Source organism: Microtus oregoni, unplaced genomic scaffold, assembly GCF_018167655.1.
Source record: "Microtus oregoni isolate MIOR12 unplaced genomic scaffold, Mior012 000000F_ref0000247, whole genome shotgun sequence".
Taxonomy (NCBI): domain Eukaryota; kingdom Metazoa; phylum Chordata; class Mammalia; order Rodentia; family Cricetidae; genus Microtus; species Microtus oregoni.
This window is the reverse complement of record NW_024543059.1, coordinates 92753-109634: the sequence shown is the minus strand read 5'-3', so window position 1 is coordinate 109634 and position 16882 is coordinate 92753. Positions and strand designations below refer to the sequence as shown.

The following is a 16882-nucleotide window of genomic DNA, read 5'->3' as shown; positions in this document are numbered from 1 at the left end:
AGTCACACATGTCTGTAACCCCAGCACTGGGAAAAGCTCACTGACCAGTCAGTCTAGCTGAATCAATGAGCTCCAGGTTCACAGAGACCTGGTCTCAAAAAATAAGGTGGGAAGCAATTGAGGAAGGCACTCAACATCAACTCTGCCCTCCAGTGCACACACTCAAGTAACACGCCTACACACACACACACACACACACAGAGAGAGAGAGAGAGAGAGAGAGAGAGAGAGAGAGAGAGGATTTCTATCTCGTCAGCTACATAATTATCACCACAGGCACATGACTAAAGCAGTTACTGAATCCTAAAGTGTTTCAACCAGAGGAAAAATACTGCCATTATTACAAGAAATAGAATCAGGAAGGGCTGAGGAGTTGCTTAGTGGTAAAGGGTAAAGTATTTGCCATTAACAAGCCAGCATAAACAGTTAACTCACTAACAAATCAGTATAAAGAGTTCATCCCTAGAGCCCGTGTAAAACCTGACATGATGGTTTACACTTGTAATGCCTGTCTAGGGGAGGCAGAGACAGAAGAACCCTGAGCCTGCAAAGTCCCAGTGAGAGACCCTGTCTCCAAAACAAGGTGGACATCTTGGGGAACAATACCCAAGGTTGACCTCTGACCTCCACAGGCACACACACCTATATATCCCACACATGAGCAAATACACAGACACGCTCATGAACGCACACACAAATACAACAAATACTTTAATTGAAAGGACATGAGAATTGAAAATTAGGAACAACTATAGCTTAACCACCATCTCATAAAACTGTTGTGTTGTTGGTTTGGGGGTGGTGTGGTTTGCTTTGTTTTGTTTTTCTCTGGTGAGACAGAATCTATGTTGCCCAGGCGAGTCTTAAACACACAGTGATCCTCCTGAGATTATAGGTGTCTTCTACCACTCCCAACGCACTGTGCATTTCTCATATAAACATGGTAAAATCCCAAACTGGATACAGGAACCTCAATTATCAACATACATTCGTAACTTAGTATTTCTACAATGTACTGGGTGTGTCCGGCTTTAGCAAAGTGGAGGTCAGTTATGGCTGGCCTTTGCTCTCACGCTGCCTTCAGATGTCTGCATGCCTATCTGTAATTCTAATTTGTAATTACTCTGCTTCTCATAGCTGAGTTTTCCGTTCTTTGTTTTCTTAGGAGCAGGAGGACGGAGGAAGCATGTTCATTGCTTTGGTGACATCATAACTCAAGATAATAAATGATTCTACCAAGTTTTCATTTGTCCAGTCTCATTAATTCAGAACTTTTAGCAGACAACTTCAATCCAACTGTTTTCTTTGTTAAATAGCCCTTTTCTTAAAGAGACATTATTTCCCAGTGTTAGGCCAGTTTGTCCTCAAACTGAGCAAAATCTCAACATCCTGCTGAGCCAGTTTGTAAATTCCAACTTCATTTAAGGCTGCTGTGGCAGGAACATGCTCGGAAGCTGACTGCAGGACATCTTTCAGGAGTAATGCAGAACCAATGTTCAAATTCAGAACAATGCAGGCTTCTTTTACACTGTTTAGGAAGACAAAAAAGAAGGGAAGGACAGATTCTCTATTGCACCATCTTTAGGCTGACAATCACCATTGGAGAATCTACATGGCCATTTCAACTTCCTATGGACTTACTACTTAGTTCTTTAAATATACTGGGACTACACAAAGTGTACAGTGTTAACAGATCATTCGTTTGTCTTAGTAAACTGATGTTAACAGATTATTAAATATAGCAATGATTTTAGGTAGAATTAGGACATAGGGGAAAAAAGAAAAGGAATAAAAATGAACATGCCGAAAAGCAAAACAAATCAAAAACATAAAACAGGTTGGAGATGTTGGCATACTTTTAATCTCAGTACTCAGGAAACCAAAGTGGAAGTATCTCTACTTCTACTAGGACAGTCTGGTCTACACTGTGAGCTCCAGGCTAGCCAAGGCTACACAGAGAGACTTTGTTTCAGAAAACCAAAACCACAACAGAAATAGAAAGGCTGTGTAAAACGGCTCGTGGGTAAAGTGCCTGTTGGCAAGCTTTGTGACCTGATTTCAATTCTTGGGTTTTGCATGGTAGGAGAGAACTATTTCCCACAAGTTGTCATCTGACCTCCACACAAGAATAGAAATTTAAAAATTTAAATAATAATAAAAATCAGCTGAGCAGTGGTAGTGCATGCCTTTAATCCCAGCACTCAGGAGGCAGAAGCAGGAGGATCTCTGTGACTTCGAGGTCAGCCTGGTCTACAAAGTTAGTTTTAGGGCATCCAAGGCTATACAAAGAAACCTTGTCTTGACAAACACAGTATGTACTCACTCATAAGTGGGTATTAGAGGTAAAGCAAAGAATAACCAGCCTATAGTCCATGACCCCAGAGAACCTAGGTAACAAGAAGAACCCTGAGAGACATACATGGATCCCCCTAGGAATGGGAAATAGATAAAATCTTCTAGAAAATTGGGAGCATGGGGGGAGGGGAACAGGAAAGGAAGAGGACAGGAGAAGGGGAGGGAGGAGAACTTGAGGGAATGGGATGGCCAAGATGTGGGAAGGACAAAGAGGGAAAGCAAGGAAAGAGACCTTTTGATTGAAGGAGCCATTACAGGGCTAGTGTGAATCCTGACACCAGGAAAATTCCCAGGATTCCATAAGAATGACCCCAGCTAAGACCCTAAGCAATAGTGGAGAGGGTGCCTGAACTGGCCTTCCCCTGTAATCAAATTGATGTACTGGGCTTAGCTCCTGGAGTACAGTCATAGAGAGGGAGGAGTCAAAGGGATCAAGACCATGATGGGGATACCAACAGAACACCTGACCTGAGCTAGAGGAAGCTCACTGGCTCTGTACTGATGGGGGAGGAGGGACCTGCATAAGACCAAACTAGGCACTCTGAATGTGGCTTGAGAAGTCTACGGGGCCACTGGCAGTGGGACCAGGATTTATCCCTAGTGTTTGAAAGGGGTTTTTTGGAGCCCATTCTTTTTGGAGGGATACCTTGCTCAGCATAGATATAGGGGAAGGGCCTTGGTCCTGCCTCAGAGTGATGTGCCAGACTTTGTTGACTCCCCTGAGAAGCCTTACCCTCTTAAGGAGTGAAGAGAGGCGGTGGGGAGAGGATATAGAAAGAGTGGGAAGAGGGGAAGGAGTGGGAACTGGAATAGCTATGGAAAATGAGAAAAGATTGTTTAAAAAATTAAAATAAAAAAGAAACTCTTGTCTTAAAAAAAAACATAATAAAAATAACAATAATAAACAAACAGGCACTGGAGATTTACTGTACTAGGTAGAGTGCTTACCTAGAACGAATAAGTGTGGGAGAGAACTTGGGGGTGTGGAGAGTGTGTACCTGCATTCACAACACTCAGAAGTGGGAGACAGGAGGGTCAGAAGCTAAGGGGCGCCCTCTGCTACTACATACTAATTCATGGCCAGCTTGCAATACCTGAAACCCAAACCAGAAGCAACCATAGCTTCCTGAAATAAACAAGCATAAGCTTTTATATTGCAAAGGAATGTTTCCAAATTGCACAAACCCTATACATAATGTAAATTTTAAATCAACAAAATTTTTACTAAATTCTTAGTAATTGTTCTCATGTTTTAACTATACCTAGAACTAAAACTAATATTAAATTTATAAGAAAACTCATTTTCCTGTGGTCTCGGCTACTGTTAGGCACTAAACCTAGCTGTGATTTCTTATTTTCTGCAGGTGGTAGATTTATATCTGAATTCATTTTCTATTTACTCTCCCAGTAATAAGCAAATAGCAGTGACCTAGATGCTAGGTAGCAAGTACAACATGTAATTTCTGAGGATGTGGATCACATGCATTATTTTGGTTTCCCTATTGTGTTTTGAAAATAAAATAGATACCCAAAGGATGCTTTAAGGTTTTAACTTATTTTTTATATATTTTTTTAATTATATGTGCCTGTTTTGCCTGTACGTGTCTATGCACCTTGTATGTGCCTGGTGCCTGTGGAGGCCAGAAGACAGTGTCAGAACTGGAGCTATGGACAGCTGTAAGCCACTATGTAAGTGCTGAGAACCAAACCCCAGTCCTCTACAAGAGCATCACGTGCTCTTAACTTATGAGCTATCTCTCCAGCTCCAGATTTTAATTGATATTACTGCAACCAATATCAATGAAACTCTGAAATTGTTAAAAAAGAAGCCAACTCTTTTAACAAGTGGATACACCAATATTTACAATAAGTCATCAGGCTTACTGTTTAAAGTAGTTTTCTGGTCTCTTGCAATAGTGAGAAAACAAAGGGAAAAGATTCCGTGTCATATCGAACTGCAACTGGGCTGCTCCTCCTTCGTTGAAATGATTAGCAAGGATTATCTGAAACAAAAAGCAATACATATAACGACAGCCTTCGTCAGCACAGCCAGCCCCCCAGCACCCACTGGCTTACCTCCTGATAGATGTATGTATCCAGCTTCTCTACAAGTATCTGCCAGAAAATCCGGAATAAGGAGAAACAAAGCTGCTGCTCCAGCTGAAGCAGATGATCCCGCAAGGTCAGCAAGAGTGGGCAGGCTGAGCTGGACAGGGACATCACTGCCTGTTCAGACTGTGATGGCAGGGACAACCATCTAAAAAAACAAATAACCTTCACCAGAAGGATGCTTATCACTCTGTATCCTTAAGGTTTCAACAAATCATTTTAAATTCAAGATTTACTGTTTGGGGGGAATTCTAGAGTTTAAAAGAAAAAAAGTAATGTCTAATATTAAAGGCCCTCCCAGAAATAAATGTATCTACTTATATTTTAACTTTTAATCATTTAATATTTCCTTGAAAATACCCTAAATTCAATTGTTGTAAGCTAAAAATTAAAGCTTATCTTTAGAATTAAAAAGACGCCAGTTAATCTTATGTTCTGATTTTAGCAAACAAACTAATACTACTTCCAAACTGATGACAGTTCTGTGAGCAGGTACCATACTAGGGCTTAAAGGCAGGAGAATCAATTGTGAGACACATACACAGGGCACGGACTACAGGGCACTTTCCTCTGGACACCGAGCTAGTCGACCCCAGATCATGTCCCTTCTCTGTGAAATCCACATTATCACTTGTTTATTTCTGAGTAAATTTCAAAAGAATAGATTTTAGAAAGATTTACATCGAAACCAAAGTTTGGACCTACCACATACAGAACCCCGAGTTCAGTCTCCACATACGGGAGCAGGGGTTCCACAAAAGCTATGATCCATGGCATCCATGCCACCTTCGACTCGACCAGCTTGTGTAAGAGTGACTGACACAGGACATACCTTTCCTTCTTATACAACTTTGCGGCATCTTTCACTTCTCTAAAAACGTGGTCCACTTGGCGAGTCAACATATCAAGCTTTAAACGCTCCAAGAGGTTAATCATGTCATCAAAGACAGAGCTCTCCATGGAGGCCAGCTGTCCCAGCTGCAGCTTACTGAGGGCGTTATTCTCTGCAAAGACCTCCAGCGCTGCCTGCTGAAGCTGCAGGAAGAACTGAAAGCACGCATCTATTAGGATAAGTATTACCATGTGCTGGGCATCATACAATTTCCTTATTTAAGGTAGCAGTCCAGCTCCAGAGAGACGGCTCCATCGGTAAAGTCACTTGCTGCCAAGCCTGATGTCCTGAGTTCAAGATGGAAGCACTTTTCACAGAAAAATAGGCACACTATTGTTCCCAGCAACATTATACATAATAGATACAAAATGGAAACAATCCAAACATCCAGCAGCTAGAGAATGCATAAAATGTAGTATGTCTTTGCCTGTCTGGAAGAGTGGAACTGCTGGATTTATAATTCCATCTTTCACCACCTGCCGTATACAGAGGGTTAAAGCTCTCTACGTGCACACTGGGAGAGTTTTGTGTAGGTTTGTTGTTTGGGTTTTGTTTTGTTTTTGGCATATGTGAGAGTTTTGTTTGTTTTCTTTTTTGCATTGTTTTAAGACTGGAATTTGCTATGTAGTTCAGGCTGGTCTCAAAATAGTAGTCCAGTGTATCTTCAAACTCATAATCACCCTGCCTCAGTCTCCTAAGCATTTGGTTAAAAGTGTTACTGTGGTACTTGTAGTCTTAGCTAGCTCAAAACTCTCTGTGCAGATGAAGCTGGCCTTGAAGGTGTGGTCCCATTGCTAAAATGAAAGGGGTGTGCCTTCCCTGACAGTTTCTTTTTCTCACTACAGTGGCTTTTATTTGTAAATTTGTATTTCCTGGTCATGATCATGCTCCAAACACTCAAGTTTTTAAAAAAAAAAAAACTGAAGGTTGTCATAAACCTGGAATTATAACAGTCAGAGAACTAAAATGTCATTTTTTTTTTCAGTACTAGCCCAAGAGCCTCCTAGGCCACATGTCCAAAGTCTGAAACCAGAGATGAACTGTGGAGAAGGCATGCCTAATGTAATGAGCACATTTACACAAATCCTTCACTTACCCCTCCCCAACTCCCACACTTAGGACAGTTGGAACTGAAAGGAAATTTCTGAATGCTTGGATATTTCAGGCTTGGCATAATCCAACAACAGATGGTCATCAACAGACAATCAGAAACAGACGGAAGGCGAACTGTCATTTTTTTTCTGGTTATGGAACTATACAACAAAAACTTTGATGACATTTACTTAAAGCATTTAAAGTCTGAAGCACTGTGAAAATAATTGAAGGACTTTTGATGGGAAGATAAAATCAGCACCATAAAATCCAGAATCCATTCATACTTAATAGTCAACTCTTAAATTTTGTTCTTTCTCTTGCTCCGAGAAACAATACTTTAATTTTCTTTTTTTTTATTTTTTTAAATTTATTTATTTATTAAGTATTTCTGCCTCCTCCCCGCCACCGCCTCCCATTTCCCTTCCCCTCCCCCTATCAAGTCCCCCTCCCTCATCCGCTCGAAGAGCAATCAGGGTTCCCTGACCTGTGGGAAGTCCAAGGACCACCCACCTCCATCCAGGTCTAGTATGTAGAGCATCCAAACTGCCTAGGCTCCCCCAAAGCCAGTACATGCAGTAGGATCAAAAACCCATTGCCATTGTTCTTGAGTTCTCAGTAGTCCTCATTGTCCGCTATGTTCAGCAAGTCCGGTTTTATCCCATGCTTTTTCAGACCCAGGCCAGCTGGCCTTGGTGAGTTCCCGATAGAACATCCCCATTGTCTCAGTGTGTGGGTGTACCCCTCGCGGTCCTGAGTTCCTTGCTCATGCTCTCTCTCCTTCTGCTCCTGATTTGGACCTTGAGATTTCTGTCAGGTGCTCCCATGTGGGTCTCTGTCTCTGTCTCCTTTCATTGCCTGATGAAGGTTAATATTCAGGAGGATGCCTATATGTTTGTCTTTGGATTCACCTTCTTATTTAGCTTCTCTAGGATCGCGAATTATAAGCTCAATGTCCTTTATTTATGGCTAGAAACCAACTATGAGTGAGTACATCCCCTGTTCCTCTTTTTGGGTCTGGCTTACCTCACTCAGGATAGTGTTTTCTATTTCCATCCATTTGTATGCAAAATTCAAGAAGTCCTTGTTTTTTACTGCTGAGTAATACTCTAATATGTATATATTCCATACTTTCTTCATTCAATATTTTAATTTTCTTTAGGTAAAGATGGTAGCCAAACCATCTTCATTAGCAGACAATGGCACCAAATAGTTGTGATGTTCTACAAAGAATTTCATTGATACTAAAAATCTGTTCCTGAATGAGTCTCTCACTGGATCATCTAGCATAAGAATGACAATTTGTTTCATGCTTTGAAAAGTCTTAGCAGCAAGTGGATCAGTGTGGGAGCTGGATATGAAGTGCTGACTGGAAGTAGAACATGACACAAAAGTGCAAAATGAACAAATAATGCTGATTGACTTTATAAAAATAAATGCATTAATCACGCACTCTGCATTATATTCATTTCCTTGCTCCAGCAAATGACATCATGTACATATATTTCAGTTAACTCTGTGTGTGTGTGTGTGTGTGTGTGTGTGAGAGAGAGAGAGAGAGATGGTGCTTGATACTGAACCAACAGTCTTATACATGCTGGGCAAGTACTCTACTACCACTAAACTACACTCCTGTCCTTCAGTTAACTTGTTTTTGTTTTTGGTGGAGCTGGAGACTGAACCTAGAGCTTTGTGTGTTGCTAGAAAAGAACCCTACCAACTGAGCTACGTTCTCAACACTATGTAAAAACTTCTACTTTATTTTCCTTTGTACAAGAGATTGAATCAAGGGCTTCATTTTTACTAAGCAAGGACTCTGCCACTGAACAAAATCCCAACCTTAATTTTATAATTTTTAACTCCCCTCTACATACTGTATTTTTAAAGCGGCATTTTTAAAATATACACACACTATATTTTTAATTTAGGGAGATTAGTCTACTTTGCTTTTATGATAATATATAACAGTTTATATCTATAATATACCTATCTGTTCATCATAGTTTTTATGCTCTAATGTATATTTTGCCATCATATGCTTACCTAAGGTCCTTATGAATGGTTTCTGTCATGAAATGCACTGTATGAAGCATACATTATAAAGCCAAATACATAGCTGTACCTTCATAAATGTTCTTAAAACACCGAATCCTAGCTGGACAGCACTCTTGCCTAAGAAGTTAGCCCGGAAGGCCCTCTGAAATCACTTTAGTACTGTATCTAAAATATCTAAAGAAATTAACCAATATTGAGACTATATATAAAGGCTTTCTTTTTTGAGGCAGGATTTCATGTACCTTAGGCTGACCTTGAACTTCCTGTGTAGCTGAGGATAACCTAGAACTTCTGATCTTCCTCCACCTCCCATGTGTTGGGATCGCAGACTTCTCCACATGCCCAGTTTATGCTGTGTGGGATCAAACCCAGGACTTACACATGGGGGTAATGATTCCACCAACTGAGTCACAGCCCCAGTCTCTAAAGGCATATTCGAACAGAAGTACATATCAGAAAATCTGGTTACCTTCACTAAGCTAATAGTTAATATCTGTTGTTTAGATTAATAACAAGATTAAAACTTAAATCTATGAACATATACCATAGTGATTTGAATAAGTATGACCCCTATAAGCTCATATATTTGAATGTTTAGACCAGGGAGCAGAACTGTTTGAAAGGATTAGAATAATTAGGAGGTGTAGCTTTCTCGGAGTAGGTGTGGCCTTGTTGGAGAAGGTGGGCTCTGAAATTTCAAAAGTCCATGCTAGGCCCAATGTCTGTCTTGTCTGTCTGGTCTCTCTCTCTCTCTCTCTCTCTCTCTCCCTCCCTCCCTCCCTCCCTCCTTCCCTCCTTCCCTTCCTCTCCCTCACCTCTCTCCTCGCCTCCTCTCCCCTCTCCTCTCCTCTCTGCCTGTGAATCAAGATGTAGCTCTCAGTTACTGCTCCAGTGCCGGCCTGCATGCTGCCAAGATCCCTGCCATGATAATGGACTAAACTTCTGAAACTGTAAGCAAACCCCCAATTAAATGCTTTCTCTTATAAGATTTGCACTGGTTGTGGGGTCTCTTCACAGCGATAGAACAGCAACTAAGACACATACAATCTTCAAGGAGAGGGCAAGAATAGGTAGGACCCTTGAAGGACTGAAGTGCTTACTTAAAATACACTTTGCAGTATATTTTGCAGTGTACTTCTTTTCAATGTGGTAAATGTGGTATGTGGTTGTTTTTGTTTTTTCTTAAGTAGTTCTTGGGCTGGGGAAGTGGATCAGTGGGCAAAGTCCATGCTACTCAAACACAAAGACCTCCGGTAGCCAAGTAAACACCAGCGTGATGGTGTGCACCTGTAATTGTAACACTAGCAGGCAAAGCTGGGTATCCCTAGCCTGCCAGCCTAGCCAAAAGGACAATCTCCAGGTTCACCAAAAGACTGCCTCAAAAAATAAGATGGAAATGAAGAGAAGAAAAAAAAGACATTAACCTCTGGTCTACACACACGCACACACTTTTCTTTTACAGATACATACTAAAATATTAATAATTAAATATAATATGTGAGGTAAACTTAAAATAGTCAAGTTGGTTGGGACAGGGAGAAGTGATAACAACACAAAGGTGGTGTAAGAAGCATAGCAAGGGTCTGGAATTAAGAGCACTCACTGCTCTTTCAGAGGATCCAGGTTCAGTGGCCAACACCAACATGGTGACTTACAATCCTCTGTAACTCCAGTATGGGAGGAATCTTCTAGCCTCTGTGGGCACTGCACATGGGTGGTTTACACACTTACATGCACCAAAACACTCAGACACATACCATTAAAGAAAACCTTTAAAAAAAACAGTAAGAGTGACAGATACATAATGCACCCACCGGATGGGCCTGTGGACACTGACGTAGGCAGTTCCAGCCTTTGTGGTGGTCCTGGGTGCAGACTGAGCAAGCCATGGAGAACCATCTAATAAGCAACACTCCTCCATGATTTCTGCACCAGCTCCTGTCTCCATGTTCCTGCCCTGACTCCCTGGATGGCGGACGACAAGCTGCCTTTGGCCACAGTCTTTTATCACAGCAATAGGAACCATAACTAAGAAATCTTGTTTTGAAGATATCCAAAAGAGTCAAGCCCTGGACTTTTTTTTCTTTGCAGTGTTGGGAAATAAAAACAAAACTTTTCACCATGTTCTGCCACTGAACTATACCACCAATTTAAATGTATTGGCTTGGGGATCATTATAATGACTTTTCTGTGCTAGCATTTAGCATATTATTATTTTCAGAGTACAAAGTTGGAAGAAAAAAATGGTTCATGCTATATAGTTATTTATGGAAGTCTGTGTGTCTGTCTTCATTTTCTTTCTTTCCTTCCTTTTGTTTATTTCTGAAAGAAGTAACTCAGGCTAGCCTAGAACTCACTATATTATCAAAAATGACCTTGAGGCTCCTGATCCATATTCCCAAGTGCTGGGATTACAGGCTAACCTACCATGTCTGCCTGTTTTCTTCTTTTTGTCTTTTCTTTCTCTCAGTTTATGGTCCTAGGGATCAAACTCAAGATCTTGCTCAAGTTTGGTGGGTTTATATGCTCAACTGAGCTATACCTCTAGCCCTCTTATGAGTAAAGTTATTAAATAATTAGTATTATTTAACTGTTTTAAATTTGATTGAGAAAAATCTTTACTCACATCTCCTAAATTTGGTATCATTATGCTTTTTGTCGAACATAATTTTTTTTGCTTGTAACAGAGCCAACATTTCAAAGGTTAAAGAAGATCAAGGTACAATATATTATTTATATAAACATAAAAGCATATTAACTCACAACATTGTCAGCCCAATCTGCCAGCACTGTTGAGATGTAGTTCACAGCATTAAGAATTGCACAGTACCGGAAGTCAAGTGAAGCTCTGGTCTCTTCTTTCATGACCTGCGTTAATCGTATCCTAAAATCATCGACTAGATCTTTCTGTAATTCCAGGAACTGCAGCTTTCGGGAAGCTGTGGGAAGATTTTTATACCTGTCTGGGAAAAAATTAACAAAACACATGATGGGGTTTGGCACTGTCATGACAGTTTTCCCTAAAATTCAACTCTACTGCCTTTATGAAAAATCTCAAATGACCATTCCTAAACGCTTAAAGATTACAAGGGTTATCTTTACATTACCCTTTACATGTGTCAAGGCTCATCCAACAGTATACTTAAAAATACTTAAAATCTAGATCTGTAGCCGGGCGGTGGTGGCGCACGCCTTTAATCCCAGCACTCGGGAGGCAGAGGCAGGCGGATCTCTGTGAGTTCGAGACCAGCCTGGTCTACAAGAGCTAGTTCCAGGACAGGCTCCAAAACCACAGAGAAACCCTGTCTCGAAAAACCAAAAAAAAAAAAAAAAAAAAAAAAAAAAAATCTAGATCTGTGTGTTTTACTACATAAAATCATGTCCCATTTACAAAAAAGAAAGTATGGGGTTTTTTTTTTTTTGGTTTTTTTTTGTTTTGTTTTGTTTGTTTTTTTTTTTTTTGAGACAGAGTTTCTCTGTAGCTTTGAGGCCTGTTACTGAAACTAGCTCTTGTAGACCAAGGTGGCCTCAAACTCACAGAGATCTGCCTGCCTCTGTCATCCGAATGCTGGGATTAAAGGTGTGTGCCACCACCAATCAGCACATATTATGTTTAAAAATAACTGTTCCTTAAGTTAGTAGCTCTGGTGAGCAGGACTTGAGTGAGACAGGGATCATGTAGCCCAGGCTGGTCTCAAATTCCCTATGTGGCTAAGGATGACTTTGAATCCCTGATTCTTTAGCCTCTACCTCTAAAATCCTGGTATTTCAGATTAAAGGTATGTACCATCATATCTGGCAATCATTTTCTTTTTCCAACGTAATATTTTTATTGATTATTTGGGAATTTCACACAATGCACCCAAGGTCCACTTCCACCACCTTTGTAACCACCACCACCACCACCCCAAAAAAAGAAGAAAAAATAAAAACACAAGTCCAATTTGTGTTGCTCATATACCCACTGGAGCATGGTCAAACTCGCAGTGGTCAGCCCCTTAAAGAAACTCCACCAAAAAAACCACAGGGAAACCCTGTCTCGAAAAACCAAAAAAAAAAAAAAAAAAGAAAAAAGAAACTCCAGTCCTTCCTACCAGAAGTCCTACTCCTGCCAGAAGTCATCAATTGTGGAAAAAAATACTTCAGCATCCTTACCAGAATTTTTAAGGGCTCTTTGATGGCTGGTTGTCTAGGCTGTTATTTTGTTGGGGATAGGGAAGCGTGTGGTAGTTGCTTTCATATGCCTTCTATGGCTCTCAGCTGTGTGTCTGCCAGCATTGATTCCACTCCAAAAGCAACTTCCTTGTCCTTTACAGTCAGTGGGAGCATGGACCACGGACATCAACATGGCCTCAGCCCACTTACATCAACAGGCATAGGTCACTTCTGTCAACAAGGCCCCCAGCAGCTCCATGGCCCACAGACATTAACATGGCTCCCAGCTGCAGCAGGACCACAGACCCCAACTTGACCCTCAGTGGCAGCACAGACCATGGATATCAACATGACCTCAAGTAGCAGTACAGGCCACACACATCAACATAAAAGACAGGTCTCCAGTGGTAACCAGGACCACAGACACTAGCATGGCCTCTGCATTAGCACAGAGTATGGGCATACATCTGACCTACCATGGTAGCATGGTAGTCATCAACATGGCCTCCACCGGCAGCCCACTCCACTGATATATACATGAACCTTAGGCTTCAATACAGCATGGGACCACAGCATGGACCACAGATACCAACAAAGCCTCTGGGGGCAGGATGGACCATGAAGATCTTAAATGGTATTCCAACCCAGAAAATGAATCATTCTTTACCTCCGACATCCTGTTGTTGCTCAGAGCTAGAGCGATCTTGTGGCTGGGCAGCACGTTTGGGGGCTGAGTCTGAGCAAGCTCAAGGCTGCTGCACATCACCCCACCAGTCCTACCTGGCAATGGCAACATGTTCAACTGTGTCTTTCTGTCACATCTGTCATCACCATGACGCCTCTAGTTCCATCTCTCTCCAACACACACACACACACACACACACACACACACACACACTCACACACACACACTCCTCCATGCCTCCATCTTTCCATCTCTCCATCTCATATCCATTGATAATAGTGGCATTGGAAACTGCAGTATGCCACATAATTTACATATATATATATATATATATATATATATATATATATATATATGTAGTGCAAATACTCATTCCATTGAGTCACTAATCTGCTTCAAGATTTCTGGTTTCTGACATACCATAAATACTGGACCACTGCCAGAAACTCATCTTGGATATCCTGCGGTTGCCCAGAGTCAGGGTGACCTCGCATCCAACCCAAGGCTCACCAAGCTTGACCTTTGTGCCTGTAGCCTGCAAGCAGTACCACTGCCCTGTGCTCTCCCAGCAGCCACAGCAGCTCCATGCTGGCAGCATGGGCCAAAAACAGGCCCTATTCATCTGATTCTGTAAGACAGGCTCCTCCATGAGCTCCAGTAGCTCATAGATGGAAGAGATGTTCAGGTAGACCCACTCAAAGTGCTGGATCTGGGCCCAGATGGCAGCCAAGTTGGGCAGCCCAGGACTCTTCCCTTATCTTTAAGTGTTTCACATTTTTCCTATAGTCAAAATAGGTAATTATTGATTGGGTCAGAATGAAACTTCTTCAGATTATCATAAAGCTCAAGATATGGATGCTACAAGATCTGAGTAAATTGGGAACATGGGGACCTTGGAGGGTTTAAGAGCGGAAAAGAGAGGCAGGAAGGGGAGCAGAGAAAAATGTAGAGCTCAATAAAAATCAATTTAAAAAAAGCAAATAAATAAATAAATAAATGGATTGCTGTCTTAGTTAGGGTTTTTACTGTTGTAAAGAAACACCATGCCGGGCAGTGGTGGCGCATGCCTTTAATCCCAGCACTCGGGAGGCAGAGGCAGGCGGATCTCTGTGAGTTCGAGGCCAGCCTGGTCTACAAGAGCTAGTTCCAGGACAGGACCCAAAAAGCTACGGAGAAACCCCGCCTCGAAAATAAAAAAAAAAAAAAAAAAGAAACACCATGACCATGCCCATTCCTATTAATTAAAACATGTAATTGGGGCTCCCTTACAGTTTATCACCATGGTGGGGGGATGGGGGCATGCAGGCTGACGTGGTGTTGGAGTAGCTGAGAGTGCTGCATCTTGCAGGCAATAGGAAGTTGACTGAGACACTGGGAGGTATCCCAAGCATAGGAAACCTCACAACCCACCCCCACAGTAACACACTTGCTCCAGAAAGACCATACCACACCAAACTCCAACGAAGCCACACCTCCTAAAAGTGCCACTTCCTTTAGGGGTCATTTCTTTCAAACTGTCACATTCCACTCTCTGGCCCCCCAAAGGCTTGTAGCTGTATTATAATGCAAAAATGTATTTAATCTAACTTCCTAAATCCCCATAGCCTATAACAGTCTCAAATTTGTTTCAAAGTCCAAAATCATGGCAATCTCTTAACTGTAATCCCTTATAAAATTAAAATCAAAAAGCAGATCACATACTTCCAACACATAATGGCACAGGATATATATTACTATTCCAAAACACAGGGAAGGGGGCATATCAAGGAAACTGGACCAAAGCAAGACCAAAAACCAGCTGGGCAGACTCCAAACTCTGCATCTCCATGTCTGATGTCAAAACGCTCTTCAGATCTCCAACTCTGTTCAGCTTATTGTGGGCTGCTTCTACGCCCTGTTAGTAGCTCTACTCAGCAGGTGAAGGAGCAGAACAAACAGAAGAACTCCATTTCAGACAGGACCTAACTAGGGCTGGGGGTTAATGCAGCCCAGCAAAAGTTATACGCATTCCCAAGAAGCTGTGCCAGCCCTGGTCAGAGTAACCCACCAAAGTGTCCAAACAACAGTTCTTTACTGCATGCTTCAAATGTCCTTGTGGGTATCTGATTGACTGCTGTTTTGAAATTCTTGTCTGCTGATAGTCATTGTTTTGAAATTCCCCTATACCCTAACCAATCTGAGTTAGCTTGTATTCAATAAACCCCAGTGCGTTTGCGTCAGGCACCAGATCTGTGGTGGTTCCATTTGGGGGCTGCGTGTGACAAAGGCACAGTACAGGTATCCACAACTCTGCCATCTCCAAGGAAACGCGGGCTTCAACTTCACAGCTTCATGCAATGACCTCTCTACTAGGCCTGCATTCAGGAACACCCCTGTCACATGTCAGGGGCTTTCTTTAGGCTCAGAGGTAAACTCCATAACCCATTTCTTCTATCCTTAATTCTAAACCCACAACCATGTGGCTAAAGCTGCCAAGTTCTGCTGCTTACTGGGACTAGAACACGGCCCCCTTGTTCAGTTACATCTTCAACAGCTTTCTGTCCTTCACTGTAGAAGCTTAGCTATCCTGAAACTTGCTCTGTAGACCAGGCTGGCCTTAAACTCAAGAGATTCACCAGCCTCTGCCTTCCCAGTGCTGGGAGTGAAGGTGTGCACCACCACACCTGGCTATAAGCTTTTCTTTAGTTCCTTTTCACAAATTGGAAACTTAGCCGGGTGGGATTTTGCCCTGAGATCACCACTCCCTATATTCCATTACGTAATCATTTTATCTCCTTGAACAATTCTAAAACTACTTTATTATTCTACTCTCTTCTTCAGTGCCAAGAAAGTTTAGGTTTGCACTGGACATGGCAGTGTGTTCCTAGTCTCAGCTACCTGGAAAGCCAAGACAGAAAGATCATCTGAGAAGAGGAGCTCAAGTCAGCCCAGGCAATACAGTAAGACTCTACCTCTTAAAAATACAATAAATGGGGGCAGAAAGAACAATGACTGTTCTTGAAGAGGATCCTGGTTCCATTCCCAGCTTACAACCATACACAACTCCCATTCTAGAGAATCCAATGCTCTCTTCTGAGCTACACAGGCACTAAGCACGCATGTGGTACACATACATATGTGCAGGCAAACGTCTCAAACACATAAAGCTAAAGAATTTGAGTAAAATAAAAGGACTCAGAGAGATGCTTGCCATTTAAGAGTACTTGCTTACAGAGGATACAAGTTTGGTTCTCAGCCCCTCCATGGCAGCTCACAACCATCTGTAACTCCAATTTCAGGGGATCCAACATTTCCTTCTGGCCTCTATAGGCACTAAACACACACATGGTACACATACGTTCATGTAGGTATAAATACTCATACACATCAAGTCTTTAAAATAATAGTAATAAAATGAAATCTGAAGACTTGTAAAAAGAATGACAATGAATTTTTTTTAATTTTTTTTTTGTTGGTTTTTTTGTTTGTTTTTTGTTTTTCGAGACAGGATTTCTCTGTGTTGCCCCTTACTGTCCTAGAACTCACTCTGTAGACCAGGC

At 41.7% G+C, this 16882-nt stretch overlaps 1 protein-coding gene across 1 annotated transcript in view; it reads right to left on the bottom strand.

Moving 5' to 3' along the window:
- Nucleotides 1-684: 684 nt before the first annotated feature.
- The window catches only part of LOC121450893 (RAD50-interacting protein 1-like), a 42191-nt gene continuing 25993 nt past the window's right edge, over nt 685-16882 (bottom strand). The window contains exons 11-15 of the mRNA XM_041656264.1: nt 11267-11466; nt 5297-5511; nt 4432-4612; nt 4240-4358; nt 685-1528 (exon numbers count right to left, since the gene is read on the bottom strand). Of these exons, the coding sequence (XP_041512198.1) occupies nt 1336-1528; nt 4240-4358; nt 4432-4612; nt 5297-5511; nt 11267-11466 (908 nt within the window). The 3' untranslated portion in view covers nt 685-1335. The remainder of the gene's footprint in view (nt 1529-4239; nt 4359-4431; nt 4613-5296; nt 5512-11266; nt 11467-16882) is intronic.